Genomic DNA, 27,668 nt, shown 5'->3' with positions numbered 1-27,668 from the left:
TGGACAAACAGCTTTCTCTGTACAGGGGGTTAATATATGGAATTCATTACCCACACATCTAAAAAATGATCATAATTGGGATCACTTTAAATACAGATTGAAACATTTTCTGAAGAGCCATGCAGTCATGGGTGACCTTGTCTTTCTCTCTCATTCCCTCTCTCTCTTTCCTTGTTCCCTTTTCTTACACCAGGTAACCTCTCTCTCTCTTTTTTTTCAAATATCTGTAAATACCATCTGTGGTACCATCTTTCTTATGTTGTCATTGCCCTTTTGTGTGTATTCAATATCTGCTGTATTCTATATATGTTTTTTTTTAACAAAAAGCTTTGAACAAAAGCCCATATAGGGACAAATATTGCAAATTAGCTTAGACTATAATTGTTATATGTGACATCAGACTATTTTTATGTCTATGTATCTGTCCCTATTCAAATAAACATTGAAATGAAATTCCTTTCTATTCCTCAACACCAAGTTACACACTACATCTGCACCCTACAAAGTCACACAATATAAAAGTTACACTCTACACTACCAACTCAGCAGTCTGCATGTCCACATTGTATCTGCTTAGGCTAAGTCTGGCTGGCCCTGCTGGCTTGACTGGCAGCGTCATCTGAATGCCATGGCCCGCTCAGTTGTCCAGCCACCCTCATTGTTTTTCTAATTAAGTCACACAATTACAGAGGCCCCATTTGCCCGGGCTATAAGTATTAGGCTACTACCAATGTGCAAACAAGTTCTAACAAAGCCTACGCTACTGTATAGGAATGCTACAAGGCTAGAGCTAAACACTTAGACCTGTTTATGCGGGCTCTAAATTGTATTACCAGACAATACTAACATAACACTAACCCAGTTAGGGTATCTACCTAAGCTACTTTGAGCCCCAGTTAACATGTTTCCTCCTCATCCACAACCACTCACTAGCTCTCATGGCTATATACCTCAAGAATAAACTGTCCCATTCTGAATGAAATTTCATTCCGTTTGAGAGGGGTGGTATAACCCTTTCATAATCTGTTCGATGGATAAAATTTCGTCATGTAAACGTTCATTCCGATCACTACGGAACAAGAATATTCGGCCCTAAATAGACAGCACACATTGGCAGATTACCTGACCAAGTGTGACTGACTCTAAACTGAGGAAAACCTTGACCAGATACAGACTCAGTGAACACAGCCTGGCTGTAGAAACAGGCCGACACCGGCAGACCTGGCAACCCAGAGAGGAGTGGCTGTGTTCACTCTGCTCACAGGCAGAGGTGGAGACAGAGCTGCACTTCCCCTTGCACTGTGCAAATTATGCAGGAATCAGACATCTTTACCTCCCCAAATTCAAAACAATATGCACATATTTTGAAAACCTCCCAACTAATGAAAAACTCCAATACATTCTAGGAGAGAAAAGGGAGTTTGCCACTACTGCAGCCAAATATGTCTCAGCCTGTCACTGTCTCAGACAGGAGACACACTGACACTGTCACATATTTATAGAAATTGACTGACTGTTATTTAATTGTTGTATATTTGTTGACATATCAATTGTATATTTAAGTTTGATTACTGTTATTTTAATTTGAATTTGTTGACTTTGCTTTGGCAATAAGTACTTTTGTATTTCATGCCAATAAAAGATCTTGAATTTAATTGATTAGGGCCAGGATTAGACAAAATCAGAATTCTGAGAATAACGTTGTTTTGCAGGTGAAAAACAAAAAAGTCTGTTGCTGACACTTTTGGAGTCATATGTTCTGATAAAACCGTTGCTTTATCAGAACAGCAGTAAAGCTATAATGGTGCCAAGTGCCTGACCTTAATTTACACTACTTAATTCATGCAAAATCCCCTTAAAATTAATTGTGGGAGTTATTAATGGAGGAGATCCCATCAAAACCTCCTTAAACACCCACTTAATCTTGACTCCTTACTTCAGGGAAAGATTCAGGGAGACAGGAACCCTCCATTAATAACCCATTAATAAAAGGCATGAAAAATTCCTTTGTTAGTAGTGTTTCTGTGAATCAACCCATGAATAAATCCCTTATAAACCCATGATACTAACTGTACTTTTTTTTAAAGCTATGCTGTTTTTAATGGATTATTAAAATGTAATGGAGAAATTAAGGACATTTCATGCATAAAATTAAGGGGTTTGGTTTTCATAGCTGCCCTTCAACATGCCTGCCTAAAATAGCTTCCCTCATGATCTTTCTCCCTCACTGACAAACTTAATCTTAATACCCTCTTTCCTATCAGGCAATGAATGTATCTCTAACAGTTTACTCTCAATTGCTACTGCTAGGCACCTAAGCACTCCATACTCTGCAGATGTTACTGATTTCCTCACTTAGCAGCTATGATGAATCTAATGCGGTTTGCCTCCATCTCCCATATTCTCTCCAGCTGAGTTTCTTCCTCTCTACACTCTCCCAATTTATCCGCTGGCCCTGCTTTGCCTGAGACACTGCCTTGGTTGACCTTCTCCTGTCAATGTATTTGATCTACAACTGTTTTTCTCTTCTCTGATGAAGTTGCCTTACTCCATAAAGGTTGCCCTATTCCCAGGCCTAAGCCCCCCCGCCCTTGTTACACCTGTCCTACAATAATCTTATGTCTTAGTCCTGACTGCACCTGTTTGACTTCCTCTCTTGGGTTCCGTTTCCATCCTGCTAATACAGGACCTTTGCACCCTACCTTTGCACATTTAAACTCCTCTGCTTGGCTAGATATAGGTAGTTCCAGAATTCCTTTCCCATACAAAGCTACGCAAGTAAGACAACATGGAACTCCAAGCCATTTCCTGACATGTGAGCTGACCACCCTCTCTTACTTCTCCACCTTTGATAATGGTATCTCACACACGGTCGCATTAGCCAAGGCAATAGACCAAACTGCAAACACCACGACTTAAGCTTGCCTGGTAATCTCGATCTCTCTATATCCTCAATGCCTCGAACTAGCTGCTGCCTTATCTCCTGGTCCTGCTCCCTGTCATTCAGATTTGTATCATGCCACCTTCCTAGGCTTTTCACAGGCTTCTCTTGAACTGTTGGTATAGCTATGTAAAATCATTTGCCTGCCTGCTTCCCCTTACGCCTGGTTCAGACCGGATGCGTAGCATGATTTTGAGTGTGAGTGGTAGCTGGGCTGTTCACACTAGAAGCGTATTTCTCCATGCTGTTCAGCAGCTCTCTTGCACTACAGGAGGAGAAACACCCCTTGGAAATAGCCTGCAGGCTACTTACTACAATACAATAGTCAACTACAATAGTCACCAAAGCCTCATCTTTTTTACTGTTGTCCTTGTAGACGCAATGCTGACATCTTGATTTGGTCGAGCTGGAGACGTCAGTCACTAGTGATTGGTTCGGACACCCCCCCACACAGAAAACGGCTAACATGGAAGCAATGTCAGACTATATAATGGAGTGGAAACGAAATGGCCATTCAGTCTGAATATCAGGCAAACTTTCTCCCTTTCTTCCCAGACTCTGGCGTATCAAAGCATATTTTTCTCAGCCACAGTCCTGACTTGTGATCAGGCAATCATTAGGAAAGCCTATGGGACAGGCAAGTAGCCTACAAATAAAAAACCCTAAACATGTATCTTTGTTAATTTTGTGCCAATTCAATAACATACCCAATTTTCAAAAGACATGGATTAATGCTTTTGTGGTGATATAATGCAGATATGACCATCTACAGCGTGTTTTCATTGAGTTTTCCTGTGAAACGTGCACGGGGCACCGAGAAAATAGACAAGATGGCAAAACTATTGCTGCAGATGCTGAGCTGCCAGCAGAGTCTGACCCATTAACATGGATGCCGAGAGGAAGCAGGTTATGCTTTGGTGCCATTCCATGGCCGTTTCACATCCTGTCTGAAGCAATCCTTAACAATGGATATAATCCTTGATTTACTTGGTTTAACCCTAGCCCAGTTTAGGTTAACATTCAATTTATTCAGCAACCTTTTCATCCAAGGAGCTGTAGTTGTTATGGTGGTCATATCATACATATATGCCCTAATGGGTGGGAGGGGCAGCCCTCCCTGCTGCCTTTCCCCCTCTACCACCCACTTTGATGACCTAATGATTACCTCCATTGCCATAGTAAAAGCTAAGGGGAAAATGTTGCACCCTGACATAATTCCTGTCTCAAGATGCTGCCAGGCTGTAGTAAACGCTGTTGTTTTGAAACACATCTGAATATCTTGCAAGTATGCTCTAACTAGATTCTAAATGCTACTTGGGACCCTAAAGAAAGCCTTCCAAAATAGATTATGTGCTGAAGAACCAAATGCATTAGTGCTGACTGAAGTACTGACTGAATCTGGTGCCAAATCTGGTATTCCAGCTTTTTGGAAGGTTTTGTCAATTAATCCATTCTTTTTGACTAATTTGACAGCCTCTGCCCCACCACACTAAAGAAAATCTTCCATTCTATGTTAAGGAGGCGAATAAGGCCAAAACTGATTTATATGAGAGTTTTTTTCTTTGGAAATTAGAATCCCTCCTGCCAGGAATAATCTGCTTTTTCCATGCTAGCTTCATTAGCTTCCATAGATATTTCAATATCTGGTGGGCTTATACTCGGTAAGGGACACTATTAGGCCCTGGGGCTGAAGAAGCCCTTGCATCCCTTACCAAATTTTGCACCTTAGTCCACTTTGGTGGGCTGACATCTATTTGATAGTCTATTGCCCCAATGGGTGGGATATCTGGGGGCAGCCGAAACTCTCTACCACTCTCACTATCTGTATGCACCTTTTCTAAGTGGTCTTATAGCTCCTGCCGTGTTGCTTTCAATCTGCCACTCTTGTCTTTACTAAATAGGTTTTTGTATGGATCTTTATAAAATGCTATGCTAGATCGCTCTTTCTTTTTTCTGTTTTTCCTATGATTTTCTGCTCTCATATAGCTATAGCTGCTAAATGATTCACTCGTGCTGTTTGAAGAACATCGCTATCGCTAGCCTTCATTGCCTCCTAAGCTGTCTCCTTTCTTGGATAAGTCTATCAATCTCCTGTTGCCGCATAGACTTAACTGGTTCTGAAACTACTTTCTTCCTTTTCTCATAAATACCAAACCTTGCTACCCTGTAATCATAAATAATATCCCCCAGTTTCTCTAGCTTCTTCTCTGCTGTTCCTTTAAGTCTATCAAGAACCCCTGTGAAGTCTGTGTTAACAACTATCCCATTCCCTCTTTTCTACAGCCTGAGGCCATCTTACTGTAAGTTTTATCCTACTGCCCTTCTCCTACCTTGGCTGGGTCCTCTCTTCACTCAGAATTTCAGTGCTATCGTCTGCCTCCTCAGTGACAGGGATACTGATATCCTGTGAACTTTGGTTTGTTACCTGCCGCTGGACTTCTTAGGAACACCCTCTCTCAAGCACCTCTTCCTCCCTTAGGGTATTCTGAGGCCCTTACTAGTTATCTTTTCCCAGCCACAATAACACACCTGATGCTTCTTTCTCTTTACATCTGAACTGGCTTCCATAGTGCTCTGCCTACTCTTAGTCAAGTCCATTCCAGGGTCTGTAGCCATAGCTTCTGCCTGTGAATCTTCCTCCACCCCTGCTCTCAAAGACTCTTGGGGTGTTATTCTTGTTCATAGCTGATAAGGGTGTAACCATGAGTTAAGCTAGCCCTGTGTACTGCTGCCATGGGTTGCTAACCCATAGCCCTAATAGGGTCTATTTCCTCCTGTCATTTGTCTTTCCAGGCTGTCACTTGGTCTTTCCCTAGTTGTCAGCAGCTCTCTTCAAAGCAGTCACTAGTTAAAGGAATAGTAATAATTCTGTCATCATCTACTCACCCTCATGCCAAATGAAACACAGGTGAAATTTGTTAGTCCATGGGGACCTGTCAATGGGGACCTGTTCTTTAGAGTTCCAAAACAAAAACAGCCAAACATTCACACTGTGAATAGAAAGACCTATACACCATTATTTGTTGCAAATCAATCAGCTGTAGTTAAGATTTGCCCTAAATTATGGTGTAAATATACCGTAGGTCTTTTTGGAACTCTGAAGAACTGGTTCCCACTGACTTCAGTTGTTTTGGAGAAGGCTGCTATGGAGTTGTGCTGGCAGCCTCCCTGTGTGTTATACGGACAAACTTCACCTGCGTTTCAACTGGCATGAGGGTGAGTAGATGATGAAAGAATTTTCATTTTTGGGTGAACTATTCCTTTAAGGCCGGTTGAAGCATTTATCAATATACATAATATGATGTTACTATCCCTTATGCCATAATCCAAGGTGAGCATTCATATAGAGGCCCAATTCAGTTTAACTTAATTTAACTAGTCTTGCACCGTTGAAGCTATCAATGCCGTTTAAACTGTATGTGAGCTTCTTTTCAAAAATTTGATACTATTTATACTTTTAGTTATTTCATAATTTAACTTTTATTTCAAATTATTTTGCAATACACACTGCTGGTGGAACACCCTAGCAACCACTTGTAATCACCTAGCAACCACCTAATAAATCCCTTCAACCATTTAAATTTTAGGTTTTCTCATACTTCTTATTGCTAGCCCACACATTTTCTTTAGGGAAAGTATTTTCTAGTTGGTCTATGATGTACTAATAAAGTAGTGCTAATTACTAGGACTGTGCATCGATTAAAAATAATAACAACTAATTAATCACACAATTTGCTGAGATTAATTAGTGGCTAATCGGATGGTGATGAATTCATCTGTCCAGAAAAAGTTGAACTGGGTTGAACTTTCTGGACTTTCTGTCCATCAAAATGGATGGAAATCTGACCGAGATGGACGCGTCATCAGTCCTGTCTGGACAACGGATAGCTCTCATTGAAAACGAATTGCAGTGAACAGAGATGGACAGACACAATAAATCGCAAAAATTAACACGTTAATCAATTACCTTTCTCCAGTGCCTCTATCTGGTCCTGTGTGAAAGATGTTCTGTTTCTCTGAAGTTTCCTCTTTAGCTGAAGCCTCATCTGAGTTTCTTCAGAGTCTTCACCATTAGAACTCACTGAGATAGTGTTCTCCCCTCCCTCTGCTTGAGGACAATCTTCAGAGTAAGAAAGAAAAAAAAGAAGGAAAGAAAGAAAGAAGGAAAGAAAGAAAGAAAGAAAGAAAGAAAGAAAGAAAATTAGATAAACTTGAACAAGACAAACTGCTTGCAGATCATCTGGAATGCACGAGTGCCAGATTTGTCAGAATTGACCTTTTAAATCTTTTATTTTGGATTCTTTCTTTCATTTCCAATATTAATAATGTCACTGACTAGATCATCAGTTGATCAGTTGAAATAGACCCACGACACCTCCGAGGAACTGGCATCCCAGAGCAACCAACTGTTATTCCTGCTATACCTGTATCTATACATAGGCTTATACATAGTTCACAACATGGATCACAACTGGACTATGCCTATGTCAAGTTGGAGAATGGCGACAAAGGCTGCGTGGTGACCCTTAGCATTGTGTAGCCTTCTATAGACTATAGAGCTATAGAGCTATAGAGCAGACTGAGCCTTATCATTCTTGATCTGTATTAACTACCAGGTACGGTGCCTGGAAGTTAATTGAATGTTACTGGTTTGATTCCCTGTGATAGCCAGAATCCATTCCTGTCGCAGTCCCCCTGAGCAAGACACAGCCTATAGGTCTCTACCACAGACAGGTAGGTAGTTTCACTTCCAGTTCACTCCCAGTCTCAATGCCATCTGGCAAATCAACTCATATACCAAATATATAGTGTCACAAGACAATTTTGGTGAAGATGTATACAGTATTGACAACAGTATGCAGTGTGAAAAGACTGCTTGAGGATTAAGACAATTTTATTATTTCACCTATCGATTTATTATTAATTTTAGTTGTGATAGGGAAATTAAGAGCTGCAAAAAATCCTCACCAGTAATGTGAAATCTTTCTAGATTCAAGTAAAATGTAGGGGGTACATAGGCATTACCCATTCAAGCAAAGATCCCTATACACACTGCATCTGGTATATTAGCATTATCCATACAAGCACAGATTCCCATATACGTTACATCCAAAAGCTTGATGAAAGTAGACAATGCAATATATAGTACTCAAAACTATGATGCTTTGCTTCATATGCAATCAAACCATGTAAGTCATTTTTGAAACACTACTGAATGTGCATGGCAGTTTAGAGTGTGATCATATGATATTTCACCAGACGGGAGGTTGACTCCAGCTCCCTATAGAATGCATGTTATTTGTGGTGCTAGCCTAATTATTCATTATCCCCAGCAGACAGAGACTGGAAAACAGAATGAAGCCATTGCTCAGTGTCACAGTCAGTCAGGCAGAAACAGACACAAATGAGAACAGACCTCCCCCTCTGCTGGCTAGTGTAGTCCCAAGACACTGCTGTAGTACTAGTATTAGCACATGTGCCATAGAGCAAATGAGGCCCTTCTCCCCACACATTATACAATTTTACAAGACCTTTTAGCCCCAAACATTTTAGTAAACTATGATTTTGGCCCTAATAAATCTAATATAATTATACAAAGCTTATTTTTAAAACATTATTGGAAATGATTTGTTGCTTACACAAGCATAAATTAGTGACACCCCCGCTGCTAATATTAATGGTATGACCTATTGCATTACCTTAATAATAGACCCACATCATCTTGCCAGGTAAATTTCTTTTTATTTGGCAGCGCCCTCATATTGCCCATGCTAAGTAAAACTGACACCAAGGTAACTGGATCGGCCATGCTCACTTTCTACATAGTGAAAATGTAGTTTAGGCTGAATATCAGGCAAAGTGCATGCTAATGGTATTTAATTGCTTCAAACAATTTTTGTTTACAATTATTGACATTTTATTACGTTTTTTTTTTTTACATGAATAGCAGAATGAATTGTTTTAAATATAAACATGCATGGCAGCAATGTGCTGCGGTTCACTACATGAAGACGAGAGATGAAAATGATCTGGTTGCTATTCGTCAATGTTTGGCGAATATGGAGTTACAGTTATGCAGTTGTGCAGAGAAATTTTACTTCAACTCACAGATAAAGTGACGAATGTTGACATGCTAAGTATTGGCAAATAATCTGTTTTGCATGTAAGATATCTTCTAAGAGAGATTAAGAAGGGCAGGTGTTGCATATTTCCATTGATAAGCTGTCTGTTATCGTTTGGGCAGAGATCCATAGCATTTGTACTTGAAAAAGATGGTGAAATAGAAGTGCAGTGTGTGTTGTTAAAATGGGTCTTTGATTTCACAGAGTATGTGGTTAGTTATAGTTGATTGAGAAGCATTTGGACTTGTGCACACTGCACTGAGCGAAAGGGAATGCAGTATTACATACAGATTTTGAGGTTGACACAAGGAGTAACTGAAAATATCAAATGATATAGATTTAAGCATTCACTGCACATATCGCAGTGCTAGGTTGACACAAACAAGACCCATCATGTTGAAATTGAAACTGACAAATAACTCACTTGAAATCTTATTTGTTCAACTCACACCGATATCAGCATATCAGCTGATGGGGATTCCTATGCCTATAGGCTCACTTGCTATGAATGCACTGACGCTATTACTGTAGTTCAAATGTTGTTTATTAGGGAAAAAACCCCTTGTAATGTCCCATCTCGTTTTCAAGGGGGTCCCTTATTATTTATTACCTCCGAACATGCAAACCAAGCGGCTGTTGGCAGTACTGCAGTTCTGCCCAAAAAGGGTTTTTTCAGTTCATTTTTAATGGTGGAGACACCCACTCCCCTGGCTGTATAAGCTACTGCCATGCACCATATTGACTTTCTAAAATTTCTTTGTCACACATAGACTCCCAGACAAGTGATCTTTTCTTTTGGAATCCCATGATACTCATGTGGAAAGAGGAAAACAATTTGCATTTTGCTATTGTTGACTATACCACCACATAATGGTGTCAAAACAAATGCACGTGCATCACACACTAGGTAGGGGATACAAACTTTGGCCTAACACTCAATCTATGTATGGAGCCACCAATGTAGTACTGCCCAACTTGTGAGCCGGATGAGGATGGTATCCCTGTGAGCCGGTTCCTCTCAACATTTCTTCCTTCTAAAAGCTGGCAAGTTTTTCCTTGCTACTGTGCTCATGCTTGCTCTCTGGGTTTTGGGCCCAGTGTATTATTTGGACAACAAATAAACTTGACATTGACTTGCCTATGAGACTAAAAAGTATTTATCACAGAACTCTAACTGGTGAATAAAGGTGCTGCATTAGGGTTACCAGACACCCCCATTTTTCATGGACAGTCCCTGGGTTGGTGCTTTTTCTCTGGCTGACACTTTCCCCAGAGCTCTGGTAAAAATGCCATCCAGAGAGCCCTCTCTCTGGATGGCATTTTTATGGGAGCTCTTAGAAAAAACTTTTCTTAGAATTTCACCACTAGGACCAAACTAAGCTTTTTGAATATGGATCCTGGTGTTTGGGGACATAAGGTTGTTGCAGCAGCAAAAGTAATAGGATTTAACAAAAGGCAAAATTAATAGAGAATTTTTTTTTTTTTTTGAAAAAGTGCAGAAAATGCTGCATTTGAAATTACAATGATACATGTCAGACTGATGCTGCGGTAGTTGTCTGGTTTCGAGAGATCTCCAGATTTAGGCACTGGGATGATGTTAGAGAGAGACCACATATCAGGCTTGTTGTTTTTCATCAGAGCAAGGTTGCAAATCTCCAGGATGATGTCATCAAGATCACAATTCTTAAAGACCTCTGGGGGAACGCTGTCCGGCCCAGCACTTTTCCCCTGCTTCAGAGTTTATTTCACTCTGGCGAACTCCCTGACTGTAAAGGGACCATCATCAATATTGAGATTTGTAAGGACTGCAGGTATCTCTTCCTCAGCTCCATCCACTGTCAGGTGTGTGCCTAGGAGATTCTGGAAGTGAGTGAACCAGGAGGTCACTCTCTCTTCTGGGCTGCTGCCTGCAACCTGTGCCTCCTTTGACCTTTTACACCCACACATCTCATTTATGACCCTCCATGATTCCCCATACTGTTGTTCGCCCTGAGCTGTCTCCACTTTCAACACCCTCCCCATCGGCTCCTCTTTTCACCCCCTCCCCTCATTCAATACCTCATGATTCTCTGTAGTCCGCTCGTGATCAAAGCTTCGACGTGCATCCTCCACTTTTTCACGCACCACCACAACCTCCGGATGCTTGGCCCTCGGGGAGATTCTGATCTTCTCTATCACCGGCACACACGTCCTAGTCGCCTCCACATTCGCAGTGACAAACCGCCTGTATTTTGCATTAGGCTCCTCCTCCGCACCCAGTAGCTGAAAGTGATTTCTAATCTCCAATGTGTATCTGGCTTGAAGGTCAGGACTTGTCGAGAACGCCTTCCAGTCATATCGGATCCTCGGGCTTGGCTTGGGGACCCTCAGGCTCAGTCGCACCCTCATGGCCACTCGATGATCAGAGCCCACAGAGTCGAACGTGCTGTAAGGTTCAGCGTTCAGGATAGAGTTCCTCCACCTGCGCCTTACCAGTATATAGTCCAGCTGACGAAACATACCAGTAGCCCAGTCCTGGAAGGTCCATCTCTTGCCCATTCTTTTCCGGAACAGGGTGTTCGCAGCCAGTAGCTTGTGTTCCATAAGTGGGGCAGCAAGATATTTGCCATTGCGGTTAGTGGTGTCGTGGTACGTGAAGGGTGCGTCCTCTGGTCCAAGCCTCGCATTGAAATCACCCAGAATTGCTAGGAAGTTGTGAGCCGGGACATCACAGACTGCTGTTGTAAGGTCCTCATAGAACTTCTCTACTTCCTCGACTGGTGCTACATTGGTAGGTGAGTACACAACCATGATGGTTGTAACTGGGTTACCATCGAAATCTGCGATAAGGACCCCCTCGGTGTAATGGTGAACCCTACAGAGAGCCTTATGTGCCCGAGAACTCAGCATTAGCCCCACGCCACCTGTAGCAGCCTGGGCCTCGTTTCTGTTTCTGTTTCTGTTCTGCTGTGTACCGGCAGAAGGAGACTTATGCGCTTGGCTCCTCTTTTCACCCCCTGCAAAGAGGGCTAGCTGGCGGCAGTAGCTGAAAGCAGAGAGTAGCAAGCAGAAGAAGCATGCAACATGCACTAACTACAAGCACTACTACCACAATACTACTGCACAGACGCATCACACTCACCCTGTGTGCAAGCACACACACACACACACGCACACCACATTAGAAACAAACCAGGTGATGTCACTTACGAGTCCGTTCACTATGTCCATTATTTTTTATGGTCTATGATTATGACACATTTACAAATTCATCAACCTAACATCCGGAAATCTATTTCAAATTATGTTTCTGACTAGAATTTCAAGTGGACTAATTACTACGTCATGAGAAGGGTTCATGAGAAGAAGATTTTTAAAGGTGTTTGAAAAAATATAAAATGGCGACCAAAACTTGATGGCAGACATTCTGAGAAACAAGAATATTTAGCATGTCCAGATACATGTCTGCACCATTGTTCACATCTCTACACCCCCTATGCGCTAATCAGTACCATTCTTAGTACCATTCTAATAATAGAATTTCCAGTAGTAGTAGTACGAGTTTCTTACCAGTTAGTTTAGTACTAGTCCGTGGGTACTGCTGTAGTAGTAGTAGCAGTTAGTCTTTTACCAGAGCTAGTTAGTGGAGCACTAGTCCCAGAGTGCTGTTGTAGTAGTAGCAATGGTAGATAGTCTCTTACCAGAGCTAGTGTAGTCCCAGGGTACTGCTGTAGTAGTAGTAATAGTCTCTTGCCAAAGCTCTGTAGTTAGTGTAGTCCCAGGGTACTGATGTAATAGTAGTAGTAGTAGCAGCAGTTCTAGTAGCTAGTCTCTTAACAGAGCTACAGGTTACAGCTGTAGTAGTAGTAGTAGTTTGTCTCTTACCAGAGCTAGTTAATGTAGTCCCAGGGTACCACCCTGAACGTCCTCCCCAATTGCTTTGTCCATTGAGCATCCTGAGTTTGTCAAACATCCCTTCAGTCCCCACTGCTCCCATCTGCTGCTTGTCGCTGGCCAGGTTCCTTAGCACTCGGTTTATTGATGATACCTGGTGAACAACATAATCAACTTCTATGAAGAGAGTAAAACCATTTTGCTGGATATGGAAGAAAGAAAAGCATTTAATTGTTAAATGAGGAGACAAGCCCAACCAAGAAAAACCTTTTTTTGGAATGTTAATGTATGACATCTTGAAAAAACACAAATTAATAAATTATATATTTTTTTTATGAAGAAACAAACTATATTTTGTTTATGGAACAAACAAAAAAACATCCTTGGTTATGTGAACAATCAACAACATTGTGTTGTGTTGTGGACGAGAGTAGAGGAGCCAAATCTTACCAAAAACCAAACCAAACCATTAATGACAGCATTGTCATCATGCCCATTAATGGAAAACACTGAGGAGATTTAATGAGATAATTTGATATCTCAATTCACATTTTTTATATGTTATACATATTTTGCATTCGGTAAATAAAGAAAAGGACAAGAGAAAAAATCTTTGAAAACTTTCAATCAACAATAATTGCCATTTCATGAAAACAAATGTTCGAGGGGTTCCTTTCAGGGACTCCATGCATCATTATATGTCATTCACAAGTAAATTTGTGGTGCAGGTTTTTTTCCACCTTTCTTTATCTCCTTTTCTGCCCCTTTAGTAAAGATTTTTTTTTTTTTTTTTTTTCCCAGATCACACCTTTAGTTAAAGGCTTTTTTTGTTGTTTGTTTTTAAATATACCTCCTGTGTTGTCTTCTTCCAGTTATTTATTTATGGGGATATGGTCTTCTTCCAATTGTAAGTAATTTAAGTGCTGCATAGGTTTACTTTAAAAAATATTTCTCATCTCTCTTGAGCTGGATGGAGAATTTGCCCAAAAGAATGTTTGTTGCAAACATCTTCTATGGTTTTAAATAACTTAAGGCCAACAACTTATTACAAGACTACATGAGTAAAAAATATGTGTATAATTGGCTTTGTTTTCACTGCAATTCCTCCAACACTGGGGCTTTGCCTGTTGTTACTGCAAAGTCAGGAACTGCAAGTCCACCATGACTTTTCTGTAGTTTTTTTTTGTTTTTTTTGTTTTTTTTTGTTTGATGTTCAAACCCCCCCCTTCACACCAAGTGTGAATTTCGATGCAGATTATTTGCACGAAAATTTATAAAAAATGATTTTGTGGGTTAAAATGGAAGCTTGCACACTACGGCAGAACTTAAGTGTGGCAAGAAAAAAATTCGGAACCACTTTGTCTTCTGCGGAATTCCATCTGCGCAAATATATGCTTGACCAATGAAATATTGTGCTTTCTATGATGTCACATTTTCAAACATTGTCCCGGGCTGAAATAAATATGTGTGGCTTTCGATTGCTCAAAGCCTTGGGTACAGGGATGATGGTAAATGCCCATACAGCCTGTGACCACACCATCCTGCGCCTTTACGCACAGGTGAGGCACACACTTTGATCCACGTTCACTCATACAGTGGACTAGGACGGCTAATATAGATATAGGCACAAATGAAATCGTCGCCAGCCAAACTGAGAATATGGTAGCGCTTCACAAACAACATATGTAAACTATGATGTATTTTCTCCACAGCTTTAGCCAGAACAGCAACTGGTTTTACCTCGTATACTGCAAACTGTTGTTTAGGGTTGATTGGCACAGTGCCATGTAAAATCCATTGCATAGGCTTTTTAACCATTTTAATACCAGTATTTTGGTGTATTTTTTTCTATTAACACTAGAAAGGCCATGGGCTGGCATTGAGATTTTAAATTTACATTTCTGAAACACTGGAAATACTATGGTCTCATCCTTCCACAACGTTTTCCAAATATTTGGGCTTTAAAGGCCTTTTCAGAATTTAAAAAAAATGAGGATTGTTCCTAAATACATTTTTTTTTCTCCCTGCAACATACCCGCAAATGACACCCATACAATTGGCTACAGGATGTTGACAGATAGATGTGAAGTCTCTCCCTCTCCTTCTCCTCCTTTACTGACCAACTCAGCGCCATCAAAACTCCATGTAAAGTGGAGATGGAACATGAACTGGACATGAAACATGAGATATTCTGTCTGTGGATAAACTGAAAGATTAATTGCGCAGTGTTGCACTTCTGTATTTCCATGGAATATCCAGACATGAATATCAACAGCTATTCATCAGAAACACCTTTTTATACAAAGCATGCCAAGGAACCTCTTTAGAGAAATCCAGTGAGTATGTTGACTGTGGGTCAAAGGAATAAGGAGAGGAGAGAGACGAGTGCTACATAAAGCACGTTCCCAAAAGGATTTAATGGACAGAGCTCATTATATATGTACAAATATTTGACATTTAGCAAATGTTATCCATACTGGTCATTTCCTATTATTTAATACTATATAACACTGTAAGGTAGGCTATAGGAAATGTGAGCTGAGCACTGCGTAATAGTGCATTCCAAGAATTCCATGCAGTAAATTCACGATGATTGAAGGAGCCTGTCATGTTTTTTCCCCACAGTGCAGCCCAGGGCATTACAAGGCAAATTCAGGTCAGACAGGCAGTCAGTCACTCAGGTAATGCTTAGTGAGATGACGTCAGATGGCCTCTAGAGGACGTTTGGTGTATATCCGTCACTTCTTTGTGAAGGCCAGCATTTTTTCAATTCCCTGTGTTCTCAGTTTGTCCACGTCTTCGTTTGCTTTCTTCAACTTCTCTTTCACATCTTTGTCCCCACTCCTTTCATGTTCCTTTTGTAAACATTCAACCTGTTTTTCTATTCGTAACTTTTGCTCTTGCGTTTTTTTCTTTTCCGAAGATGCAGATGCTATTATCTCTCCTTGTATTGTAGCTTTCAATGCTTCCCATAGCATAATTGGTGTTACCTGTTAGAAATGTTATTGCCTGTCTAATTTTATCCCTAAAAGGTTATCCTTCAATAAGGAATTATTTAGTCTCCACAATGCTTCTCCTTTTTTATCAACATACATTTTCAGGTAAATTGGAGCATGATCTACCATTGTTATCGGTTTGATTTACTAACTGTACTGTGGATACATCATTTTTTAACATAAAACAATAGTCCAACCTAGAGTAAATATTATATGCCACAGAATATAAAGTAAAGGGTTTAGGGTTCTCCAAACTATCAATCCTAATTCTTTTTCTGCCTTTCTCATTATTGATGCTGTATTTTCAGATGTATTTTTAGGTATAATTGTAATGGGTGGGACCAAATTTAAATCACCACCCATTTCAATTATACCCTGTGCTTGCCCATTGGATTATATACATTCAACAAGGTTACATAAATATTTTCAATAGTTCCTATCACCAAAACATACAGTACCTTCCTTCTTTATCCCAAAAAACTTTCAAATAGCATGTTTTCTCACCAAAATAGCTACTCCGTTTCTGGCTGAACTATAGGATGATGCAGATACCTGAGATGATGGTATTTTTCCTGACTTAGTTTATTCTCTATTCAGATGTGTCTCTTGTAGAAATGTAATATCACCGTCTTTCTTGAGTTTTTGTATAATTTACTTCAATTGGATTATTGAGACCATTTGTGTTATTTTTTATTCTGTACACTATTCTGTCATTATTAAGCAGTAGTATTTTCCTTCCTCTTGTCTGTTTTTTTTTCTTACTGTCCAAGTCACTGGCTCTTACAAAACCAAAATCATAAATTATATCTTCATTGTTCTCTAAAATGTAATTATTAATTTGTAACTCAAACTGCTATTCTATACATTCTCTTATCATTTCAAGTAACTCAGTTGTTTACATAAACTATTTGGCTTCAAAATTTACCCACATAACCATTAGAGAAATTAATTTCTAATTCAAAAGATCAAAATAATAAACCATTGAATGACCCATTATTTTTTAATGTCACCATGTTAAATTATATATATATATATGTTATATATATATGTTACTTTACTCCTTCCCAGGTCCTCTAACATGTCCTCCCATCCCTGATTATCCTCCTTCGCAGGGGTTAGTCCATATGCCAGTTCAGCATCCCTTGGCATTTCAAACAACTTGTCACCATCCTTCTCCAGTATCCAGAGCCTGGCTATATACCTGATGTGGGATTTTACACTGCTCTCCTTTACATGTTTCAGAACAGCCACATATTGTGCGTCGGGGTTGTGACAGATGTGTAATTGTTGTCAAAGTAAATTTGTTCCTCCTGATACATGGTCTGTCTTTTGTCCCACGCGGTTTTCAAAACGTTCAATAAGTTTTCATCTCCCAACTTAGGAAAGCCAAGAGGACACAACAAGCCTTTCATCATTTTTCTCGCTTCTCATCATCTTCAACTTCCACCCAGAGTTTGTGGAGTTTCTTAGTTATTTCAAAGTAAACAAGCTAGTGAGGACATGTCGTGGGACATGAACTGGACAGTTTGGAGGTAGTGGCCCGAGAGGAGGATGAGAGGAAAGACCAACAACATCCTGGAGAACCCCTCTCACCCTCTCTATGATGAGCTGAGGCTGATACTTGTCACAGCTTCAGCCACAGGCTCATCCTTCCAAGTTGCAAGATGGAGTGCCTCAGACGTTCCTTTGTGCCTGAATTAATCCTAATTCATAAGGGAACACTAGCAGTGTTAATAGCTAATGTAACATAATGTGCTAATGCTAATGTGACACTGATGCCTGCTCATCCTTGTGCATTCATTGAGAACGTACAGCACTAGGTGGCTGTGTCATCTCAGTATGATGCCTTGGGTACAATCCAATGGAAGAATTAATGTAGTATAGAATTGCAACAAAATTTGTGGTCTAAAAAAACATTCCACTTGCAATACAAGTGGCCAAAACCACAGGTTTCTCTAATGTCCGCTAGGGGCTGGCTCCAAAAAGACCCCAAATCCGACCCAACTCCATGCAAGTCAGTGGGACCACAACTCAACTTCTCGCTCAAAATATGAAGTCAATACATTTTTCGACAAGAGGTTATGGTCTCAGTAGCTAATTTCACTTCTTTTAATGTGTGTCCTTTTAGCGATTTTCAAAATAATTTTGTCTTTAACAAGATTTAATGGGTGTAAAATGGGGTTGTTTTCCTAGTGATTGACAGGTCGCCGATTATGGGCCAATAGTAGGAGGCGCTGCAGCTCTGCCGACAACTCGCAGCCTTGCTTTGGCTGCTCTGGCTCCAAAAAATGTCAATATGGCTGCGATCGTAAACCCAATCTCCAGGCTTCAAACCGGCCATTCAGACGTCACCCACAGGCTTCTGAAGGGCCAGTTTGAAGCACACAAGTGCATCTTTTCTTACAGTCCGTGTATTAACATCACCACTTACATCATTAAACAGAACCTGGGCCCTCATAAAAAAAATCTTAAGTGTTTGTACTATCCTATCCTAAATGCTGAAGATAGGAAAAATCGTATTTTGCCATTACAGAAGCAAGTCCACCAAAACTTCATTGGGGAAGCGAAGAACATCATCCTCTGGTTTTAATAATCTTTTGATCATTAAAATTTTGATTCTCTCTCTCTCTTCTCTTTGAATTTAAGACAGGTTCTGTGCTGTCCCAAATTAGGATTCCTAAATTAGGATTTCCTTAAATTAGGATGCTTCTGTTATAGCTAAATACCTATTTGGAGTAAAGATAGAATCAACCTCCTAAATGCAGTTAGGAAACCTTGTTCTGTAATGGCAAAAATCTTAAATATCCTCCTAAACTGAGATAGGATAGGATTTCATAGTTAAGAAGTTTCTGTAATGACTACCTTGGGCCATTCATCCTTCATTAAACCATATGCCAAAACCCTCACTGTGACTTGTGACAGTGCTTTGAAGTTTGATAAACAGTATGTTCAGTTGTGAAATTCAGCCTTTATCTGGTGAGAATTATTTCCAAAATCGGGGCCTTTCTGTGCTTTTCCAACCTGGAGAGTCACCTTATTTATTCCCATCTGGATTACTTTAACTCACTGTATTCTATTATTAGTCAAGCATCTCCTGTCTCCAGTTTGTCCAGAACGCTGGATCTTATCTAAATCCAAAAAAGGGACCATTACTCCTGTTCTGGCATCTTTATGGTTATACTGGTTATACTTTTTAAACACGCTCTTATTTCCCTTATATCTTAATTTTGCTATTGATGTTTCATGCTCTCCCTCCTTTTTTCCTGTTTAGTGGGGTTACCACTAGTATTTTGGTACACACTGGTGTTGTGTTTTTAAAGTGCTATATGAACAAAACAGACTTGACTTGATTTTACTTAATAGTAGTAGCAATAATAGTAGTAGTAGTAGTAGTAGTAGTAGCAACTTACACTGGGTATATTGTCAATAGTAGTAGCAATAATAGTAGTAGTAGTAGTAGTAGCAACTTACACTGGGTATATTGTCATTAGTGCAGACTCCCTCTGCCAGCAACCTGTCTCTGATCTCCCAGGCGAAGATGGACGGACACTCTCTCTTGTATTGAGCGATCTTGCCCACCACCTCCGGTGTCGCCACCCTGGGTTTACTCCCTCCAATGGCCCGAGGTCGGATTGAACCTGTCTCGTAATAACGGCCCAAGATCTTACTCACACAGCCGTTAGAGACCTGGACACAAAGACACCAAACACAAATCACACACATTATTTATCACTGGTCTGTGGTTCAATTTGGCTAATGTTAGGTGGTGTTCAGTGCTTACATTTCCTCTGTCCTGCAGCTGAACGCTAGTGTCAGCTGGTCTCTATAAAACAAGAGATAAGGAGGTAGATAGATTTATACAGTATGTTTTAAACAGTATTTTATTAGCGCCATTCATCTGCCTATAGACAAGAGGAGGCAAAACATACAGAGCAATATAGAGAGTATTTTATAAAATACTTTGTTAGCATCAACCTGTGTCTATCACACAAGACATAGGATGGTGGATACTGTACATGCAGAGAATGGTTGGTCGGGAGGAGGAGAGAGCCAGGGGCATCCAACCGGTCAATGAGGTACCTGGCCTAATTAACCTGGTCTAATTAACCTGTACCTACATATACGTGTGTGTGTTAGCCAAGCCTATGGACCAGGGAAGCATGCCTAGACGCCTTGACTCAAAAGGCTATTGCTAACGACTGGTAGACTTAACCCAACGAGTGGAACTTTTATAAAGACTGTGCACTCAAACCTGAAAGAGGAACTGTGATTTCAGAACTGGAAGAGTGTAATTTATGAAATATTACTCAAAATCTCTTTAAATCTCTCTTTAAGATGAGATGTGGAGCAGAAATACAATGACTTTAGACCAGTGGTTCTCAACCAGGTTCCAAGGAGGCTTTTGCAGGTTTTCATTCCAACTAAACACTACACCAGCTTCACTGGTTGAAGATGTGTTCATTAGTGAAATCAGCAGTGCAGTGTTTATTGGGAATGAAAACCTGCAAACTCTTGTTTAGGGCCTGACAGATATATCCGAGCACCGATAATATCTGCCAATAGTCGCATCTAACAGATATATCTAACAGATATATCTGAATAAACAAGCGACCAGCGCTCTGTGCAGCAGCGGGGCGGGGCAAACAGCGTTCTGTGCAGCAGCACTAGTTTCAATTCATTTTAATTAACTTTCAAAGGTCAGGTGACATACGATTGTTCTATGCAGGGTTTCCGTTAGCCGGCAGCCGGTAAAATGTGCAGTTGCCCGACAAATAAAAATTTTGTCGCCCAAACTGTCCGGCAGAAAATATGACAAATATAGCCTAATTAAATGATATCGTGTGACCTATAAAACCTGTTGCTGGCACTGCGGTTAGCAATGCATTTGTACAGACATTGCTTTTCTCCTGCTTTTCTCCTCGGTCGTGAGGTGGGTCAGTAGTTTACAGAGTAACTCGTGTGGACAGCTGATAGACTGTTATGCGTAATGGCTACCATGGTTGGGGAAGGATGAATAAAGCGCACACCTCGCTTGTCTCCTACTGCAAAGAGGACACGTGTGTGCGGAACCTTGTTATTTCCTTTACCATGGTTACCATGGCATTTACACATGCGTTTGCCTAGTTTTAGTATACTTTACACTGAATAAATTCCGGTTCTGCTCCGGCTTTTCTACTAGGTGGGGAGGTTAGTCAGTACTGGGATAACTAGCCCTCCTTTTTACCAGCATGTCATCTTCACACAGAATTTGTATTTTTAGCTTTAAGTCGGTACAAATTCTCTGTGTAAAGACGCCTCCAAAAAGGACAACAATGACCATAAGATTACTCCAAACAGCATAATCCCAGTGTTCTGAAGCAAAACGATTGCACAGAAGTCCAGAAGTCCAATATTTATTTCATTATCTCCAACATTTTACCCACTTCTACATCGTCACATAGTCACAACTGTAGCAAGCCGATGCTGCCTTCAAATGCTGTCAGAAATATTGCAGATCGCCAATAAAATGGTAAATACAAATGGCAAAGTCAAATTTTTCATGATACCCAAGATACCAAGATGTGGCATTCACACGGTTTGTTGAACATTTAAGTGTCACGTATATACAACAATTTTTAGCCAACTATTTATTATTAAAATATAAGTTACAACGCTGATGGGAATATTCTCTACTTCATTCTATCGTGGCAGCACAAAGTAGCCAAGCTTTGTTTCTAAAATAGTCAGCAAAAACAGCTACTATTATGTCAGGGTCCATTTTGTAAATTCTCACTTAAAAATAGGCTACTTGAATACACAGTGAGTTGTAATTACGATTGTCAAATTCAGAATTATGAGCTTATGAAGCGCGCCTGAAGGCAGATATTGTCATTCTTTGTTTAACTTTACCGTGTCACACATGCACCACAATTTATAGCCAATAAGATTATTAAAAGATCAATTACAAAACTGATGTGAATATTCTCCTGTTCATTCTGCCGTTGCAGCACATAGTAGTTCTGTACCATTTTGTTTCTGAAATAGTCACTAGAACAGCTACTTTTGTTTCAAGGCCCATTTTGTTAAACAAGTACTTGAATACACAAGTTGTATTTACATCTATAAAACTTGGAAGTAATAGCTTACGAGGACCACATTAAGGCAGGGCAACCAGAGCTCTGTGAGTGTGGAAAATCTAGATAATGAGACCTTGGAATATTGGTTCTTTGGTAGTAGTGCAATTGTTTGGCTTCACATTTGGATTATGCTGCACAAGCTGTTTGAAGTAATTTTATGGTAATTGTTTTGCCCTTTTGGGGGTAACCCCAAGTTTGCTAGATTGGACAAAACAACACAGATCAGCTAATTAATTTGATTTGACCTGCAGATATAGAAAACCAAGGATGAACCACTAACCAACCCATCACTAGTGACTAGGACTGAGGGTTAAACCTGCAATAAGCGATTTCAGAACCTGTAACCAATCCTGAAACTAATGTGTGCTACGTGGAGATTTCCGTGAGACATAATGATATAAACAAACAGCCACACACGCGGACCAGCTATGTTGTTGTTTTCCACCTCTTTTCTAAAGCTTGTTGTCGAAGCGAGTAAACGTTTTCCACTAGTAAACTTGCTACCTACCTCTTCACTTGTCATTGTGGGACATGTAACCTTCAGCAGGAAAAAAATCTGGCAAAGCGAGACTGGTAACTGGTGATATTTCTCCATAGGTACGTTTATTTTAGCCATTATTCTTTATGCACGGTTTGTCCTTAACGGCTGCTGTCGCCCAGTAGCTTTGCTGGGTGTTTACAAAATGTGTTGCGGTTGCCCTCTAGTGGTCAGAAAAAATCCCTTAGTGTAGCTTTAAGTAAAAGTTTAAGTAACCTATACCTATACCATCACTAATGACTAGGTCAAAGGTTTAAGTAACCATACCATCACTAGTTAGTAGATCTAAGGTTTAAATAACCATATCATAACTAGTGACCAGGTCTCAGATTTAAGTAACCTAACCTCAATTTTTATAAATAAATGGCACATGGGGCAAAGCACAGTCAAAGGCACATGGTACGAGCACATAGGGCATGGCAACTGATTTTTGATAATTTTGTGGCCAGAGGCACACGGCACACCTGCGGCGCAGTTGGAAATGGGGTTAGATTAGAAGGAATACATTATTAGTAGATATGGTGTGCCTGGCTTCAATCATGGCCAGTTAAATCACCTCTTTTCCTTCCTTTTAAAAGCAGTGTGCTGTCCACCATGGTGCTCCGACAATTTTGTGGATTTTTGTGGAAGTCTGGAGCAGTTCCGCCACAAATGCTTATGCTTCCGCCATAAATGATTATCTGATAAAACTGATGTCCTTGTACAGGAGGTGTATAATCACCAAGAGCATATATACGGCACCTTAAATAAATCGCAGAGAACAGATAATGTTGAATTGGCCTGGGAAGAGATAACACATTTGGTTAACTTGTGTTGCTGTGGTCCTGCCCATTGGGCAACCGTTGCCCAATGTAGGCAATGGTTCAACAGACAGAAGACAGTAAATTTTGGCCACGTCATAAATCATTTTTCTCCCGATGGCCACTCCTGGGCTCCGTACACACTGACTGACTGGTTCGATGACATCATTCACACCATCACCACATGTGTATATAGTTAGAATGAACAATGTTGTATTATTTTTTTCTGCTTGAGGGATTTATATCCAAATTGGCCAAGATATCATCCACAAAAATGGTTGGTAAGCTTTGGAACAGGATCTATTCATGCGCGCAGTGCTTGGTAAAGCCACGAAAATATCAGGAGTCTGTCAAAGCTAAGTCGACCTGGTTCACTTCCCTACACAGCAGTCACAAACACTCCTGTTTAGAACCATAGTCTCTGATTGGCAGCTAGACTCATAGTCACTAGCATGCCAATCTCAGAACCCATCGTCTATCTGTTTGACGACGATTAGACTCTGGGGGCGACGGCCAATATTACGGGGTTTCCGGTGTAGCCAGCGGACATCCAGGCCAAGACTTCCTCTTCCATGCGCCGGTCATTGTTTACAGTCCGATTAGCAACTTGAGACGTGAGAATGGAGTTGGAGTTGAGAGACGACTATACGGTAACTATACCGTATGGTTTAATAAATATTTAGCCTGATGTTCACCAGTGCCGATGGTTTGAGGTTGTCTAGTAAGTTCGTCAACACAGTAGGTGTCGGTAGCTTTTTGCTGGCTACTTTGATAGCTACTGTGAAGTTTCTTTTTGTGACTTATTGACAAACCAATCCAACAAAAACAACAAAATTGTAATAGCTACTACCACTAGATACATAACGTAACAGATTTAAAGTTTTGGGCAGGTTGTGGCGCGATTTAGTAAAGGACAGAGCTGGCAACAGGAAGTTGTAATGCACTGTTTTCTCAATGTAGAAGCATTGAGAAACAGAACATGAAATGGGTCTATTGCCGTTGTACTGGCTAGCAATAGGAAACAAATCCACACCAGACATTATGTAGTTATTACGTTCAATGACATCAAATTGATGTGAAAACGAAAAAGAAAAAAATCATCTTCCGGGAATACAAATATTGTCACCACACAGGCAAACCATATGATTATGTCCCATGTACTGTCTTGGACATATGACTGTCGTAATTTATGCCAGTGTTATTCAGCTATAGTTCAACAGTTTGAGATCTAACGTATATGTACAACTATAGCTGAAATATTCAAACATTGCATGTCATGGAGGCCTGCTGGTCATTCCCCCCGTACATAACACCGCACATCTTACTAGTTTTGGAGTTGACACCTTTATTGTTTATGTCCTAAATTACATTAATTTGTACAGTACTCACATCTACTCTAAATTGTCTGTGCTAAATAATAAACATATAATATAGATAAACGTAATTGTCAGTGTAATATTCTTATAAACCTTGCAAAATTCACTAACAGTTACCCTTTCTCATTCCTTAGGTTACCAGAAGAATGAAGCAGCTTCAGGATCCCCCTACATGCATGTTGATCATCCTGGTCTAGAGCCTGTATGTTTGAATGTGTTCTTACTACAGAATGCAATGAACATTTATAAAGCAGACTAGGGGCCTTTACAGCTTAATAAGGCTTTATTACATTTCAGTCATTGAAATGTAATAAAGCACCATGCAAATGTAGACAGTGTGTGGGGTTATTTATTTTTTTTCCTTTACACACCCATGTAAATTAAATGTGAAATCAGTAAGTAACCACAACACTAGCTGTTCATACAGAATACAATTTTTTTTATTATAGAAAAGACATAAAAAAGGCACATGTTAAAACATAACATACTGCTTATGCAGGACTATAATGGGATGGTGTTACAAAATCTACATCTGTGAGTGTACACAAGGGTGTGTTCCACTGTAGTAGTTATATGAAATGTATTCACAGTATGTGTACCCTCTTCTCAGTGGTTATCTTCTCAGGTATCTAGCCTACAGATCCTTTGTCAGCTAGTGCTGGGGCTTTCTAGGTCGCAGGGTAAGAGTAATGATACCAGTGTGTATGGTGCTGTACTGTACCGAAATGACATCCTCCTTGGCTGGCCTGTCAGACAGAAGACAGGTCTTCTGGGATGGGGATCTTCAAAACCTCACTCACATAAGGTGCAGGGTCCTGGAAGACGTGATCAAAGATGAGGTCCATCAACTCATCGACGTAATCTGTGGAGTAACTGAAACAAAGAAATCATCAGTTGTTCCATTACAAAAGAATGTACATCACATACTAGTGTGGCCTGACACTGGCAAGTAGCAAAATGTGCAATTTTGATTTATAGATTATTTTATACTATAGTTTATATTTTGTTATGATGTTTGTATATTTATTTAATTTTTATATTTACAAAGTTTTGTGTGTGCAATAAAAATGTGTGTTGGTAAATATACTAAAAGTTGGCTCAAGGGGTCGGCTCAGCTGACCCAGGGTCCTCCTCATCCTCTTCCTCCTCCGTTAGGTCTCTTGATAGGTGGGGAGGTTAGGCTAGGTTGTGGAGTAACAAAGGGGACCGCTGACATGCCAACTCCTAAATCTCTGCAGGACACTGTTGCTTGGGTACCTTGTATACACAGAAACAGAGTAAGTAATGAAAATGTAACTGACTTTTCATGTCTGAGCTGCAATGAGTCATTCCTGTAAAAAATTCTGAAGACAATAACTGATGTATTCAACATATCGTCTGCCAGACCACAAACCTGTATGTTTGCTGTGATGCTGCAGATTTTTCAGTGATAGCTGTGTGCCAACCGTCAATCTGTCTCTGGTGGGGCAGTCTGGCAGCCAACATACCATTGGGAATGTCTGAGATCTGATGGCCTAATAGCAGGGAATAGAAATGTTTAATGCAACAAATTATCTCAAATATTTTTATAGGATATTGCATCATGACCAATACCTACACCGTACAATATACTGCAATCCAATACATTACCACAAACTACAGCCTCAATAATTACTATGTAGTTGATTCTAAATGTCTCCAACACAGTTTCAAGAAAAATAGGACATTATAGCCTCCAAAATTAGTAGCAGTAGGCTATTTATTGTAGTCTTGATGTTCAGGTCTTCTAGTTATTTTTTTGCCACAACCCCAGCTGATTACAAGACTAGAGTTACCAGACTAGGTGCATAGACAGAACGTGAAATGTTACTAGTGTTAATCTCATCACCCAATAACTCCCTTCCATTCATTTGGCGTGAAGTGAAATGTTTGCGGTGACAAGAGTCCCCGATAAACAAAGTACTTTTCGGGTTTTGCCACGTTAAAGATGCAGTTGTCCACAAAGTGAGCCAGAGGAGCTAACCTTAGCTAACGCTAGATTAGCTAGCTGCTAGCAGCACTAGCCACTAACCTTGATTATACCTTGTTTGTCCTATCGGCACCGGGTTAACAAGACGATGTGCTTGTTTTGGCCGGCTGAGGTACAACCGACTCTGGCTGCACATGTTTTTGCCCCAATTGCTAACTGTGGTGTTGTGGCCAACAGGCTTCCTTGTATTCACAGGCCTGCACCAAACTCCATCTCATCAGGACTGGAGCTAAATCACTACCCGATGCTAATTGGACTGAAATACCATAAACTTACCATAAAAATACCGTATCAATCGTATTCTCAAGATACGTTAGTGGACACGTCTCTCCACACAACGCAACTGGTTTAGCAACAAAGCACCATAGATTGTATGGTGCTTGTGTGAAAACAATGTCGCAAACAAGCAAACACACGTTTACACACGTTAGCAAACCGTGACATGTTCTCAAGCCCAGCTGACTGTACTTTAAATATTATCACAAAGTGGTGACACTTACCGATGGCATGTTTGCTGTTGGGTCACGTCCAGTTGGGATAGATACATCTTTCAGAAGCAGTTTTGATGTAAATCCTGCTTTGTACCGACACTCGTTTACGAAGCAGTCCGAGGCAAAGCAGTTAGCACAAATATACAAATTTGGACTAAGTTAACTGTAGTCGGAACGTTATTGTCAAAAATACATTTCAACCACTCTTTCTTTTTATCTTGCGATACTGGGAGAGAATGTAGAGATTTGTGTTAAGCCTTACAGCCAACAACGGGACATTTAGTGTGCTTTCGACATCTTCTAAGTAGGGCTAGGCGATATCTATCGCGATAGAACTTTACTAATTTTATACATAACACATGCTCGATAGAACGATCGATAGAAATCATTGCTTGGTTGGTTAACTA

At 40.2% G+C, this 27,668-nt stretch overlaps 1 protein-coding gene across 2 annotated transcripts in view; it reads right to left on the bottom strand.

Annotated features, from left to right (window-relative positions):
* The window catches only part of LOC139649286 (paired box protein Pax-6-like), a 47,659-nt gene that overhangs the window by 7,960 nt on the left and 12,031 nt on the right, over window positions 1-27,668 (bottom strand). The window contains exons 3-5 of one of the 2 annotated variants that reach the window (XM_071525641.1): window positions 19,404-19,619; window positions 12,928-13,090; window positions 6,909-7,049 (exon numbers count right to left, since the gene is read on the bottom strand). In XM_071525641.1, coding sequence (XP_071381742.1) covers window positions 6,909-7,049; window positions 12,928-13,090; window positions 19,404-19,619 — 520 coding nt within the window. Of the gene's footprint in view, window positions 1-6,908; window positions 7,062-12,927; window positions 13,091-19,403; window positions 19,620-27,668 lie in introns of both variants that reach the window. The other variant, XM_071525640.1, reaches the window with a different exon arrangement.

This window comes from Centroberyx affinis, unplaced genomic scaffold, assembly GCF_046629955.1.
Source record: "Centroberyx affinis isolate AG114_WGS23_722 - 3 ecotype Tasmania unplaced genomic scaffold, CSIRO-AGI_Caff_v1 ptg001315l_1, whole genome shotgun sequence".
In the NCBI taxonomy this organism is placed as follows: Eukaryota; Metazoa; Chordata; class Actinopteri; order Beryciformes; family Berycidae; genus Centroberyx; species Centroberyx affinis.
Note: the sequence above shows the minus strand (reverse complement) of the source record. Positions and strands in the feature narration are given on the sequence as shown.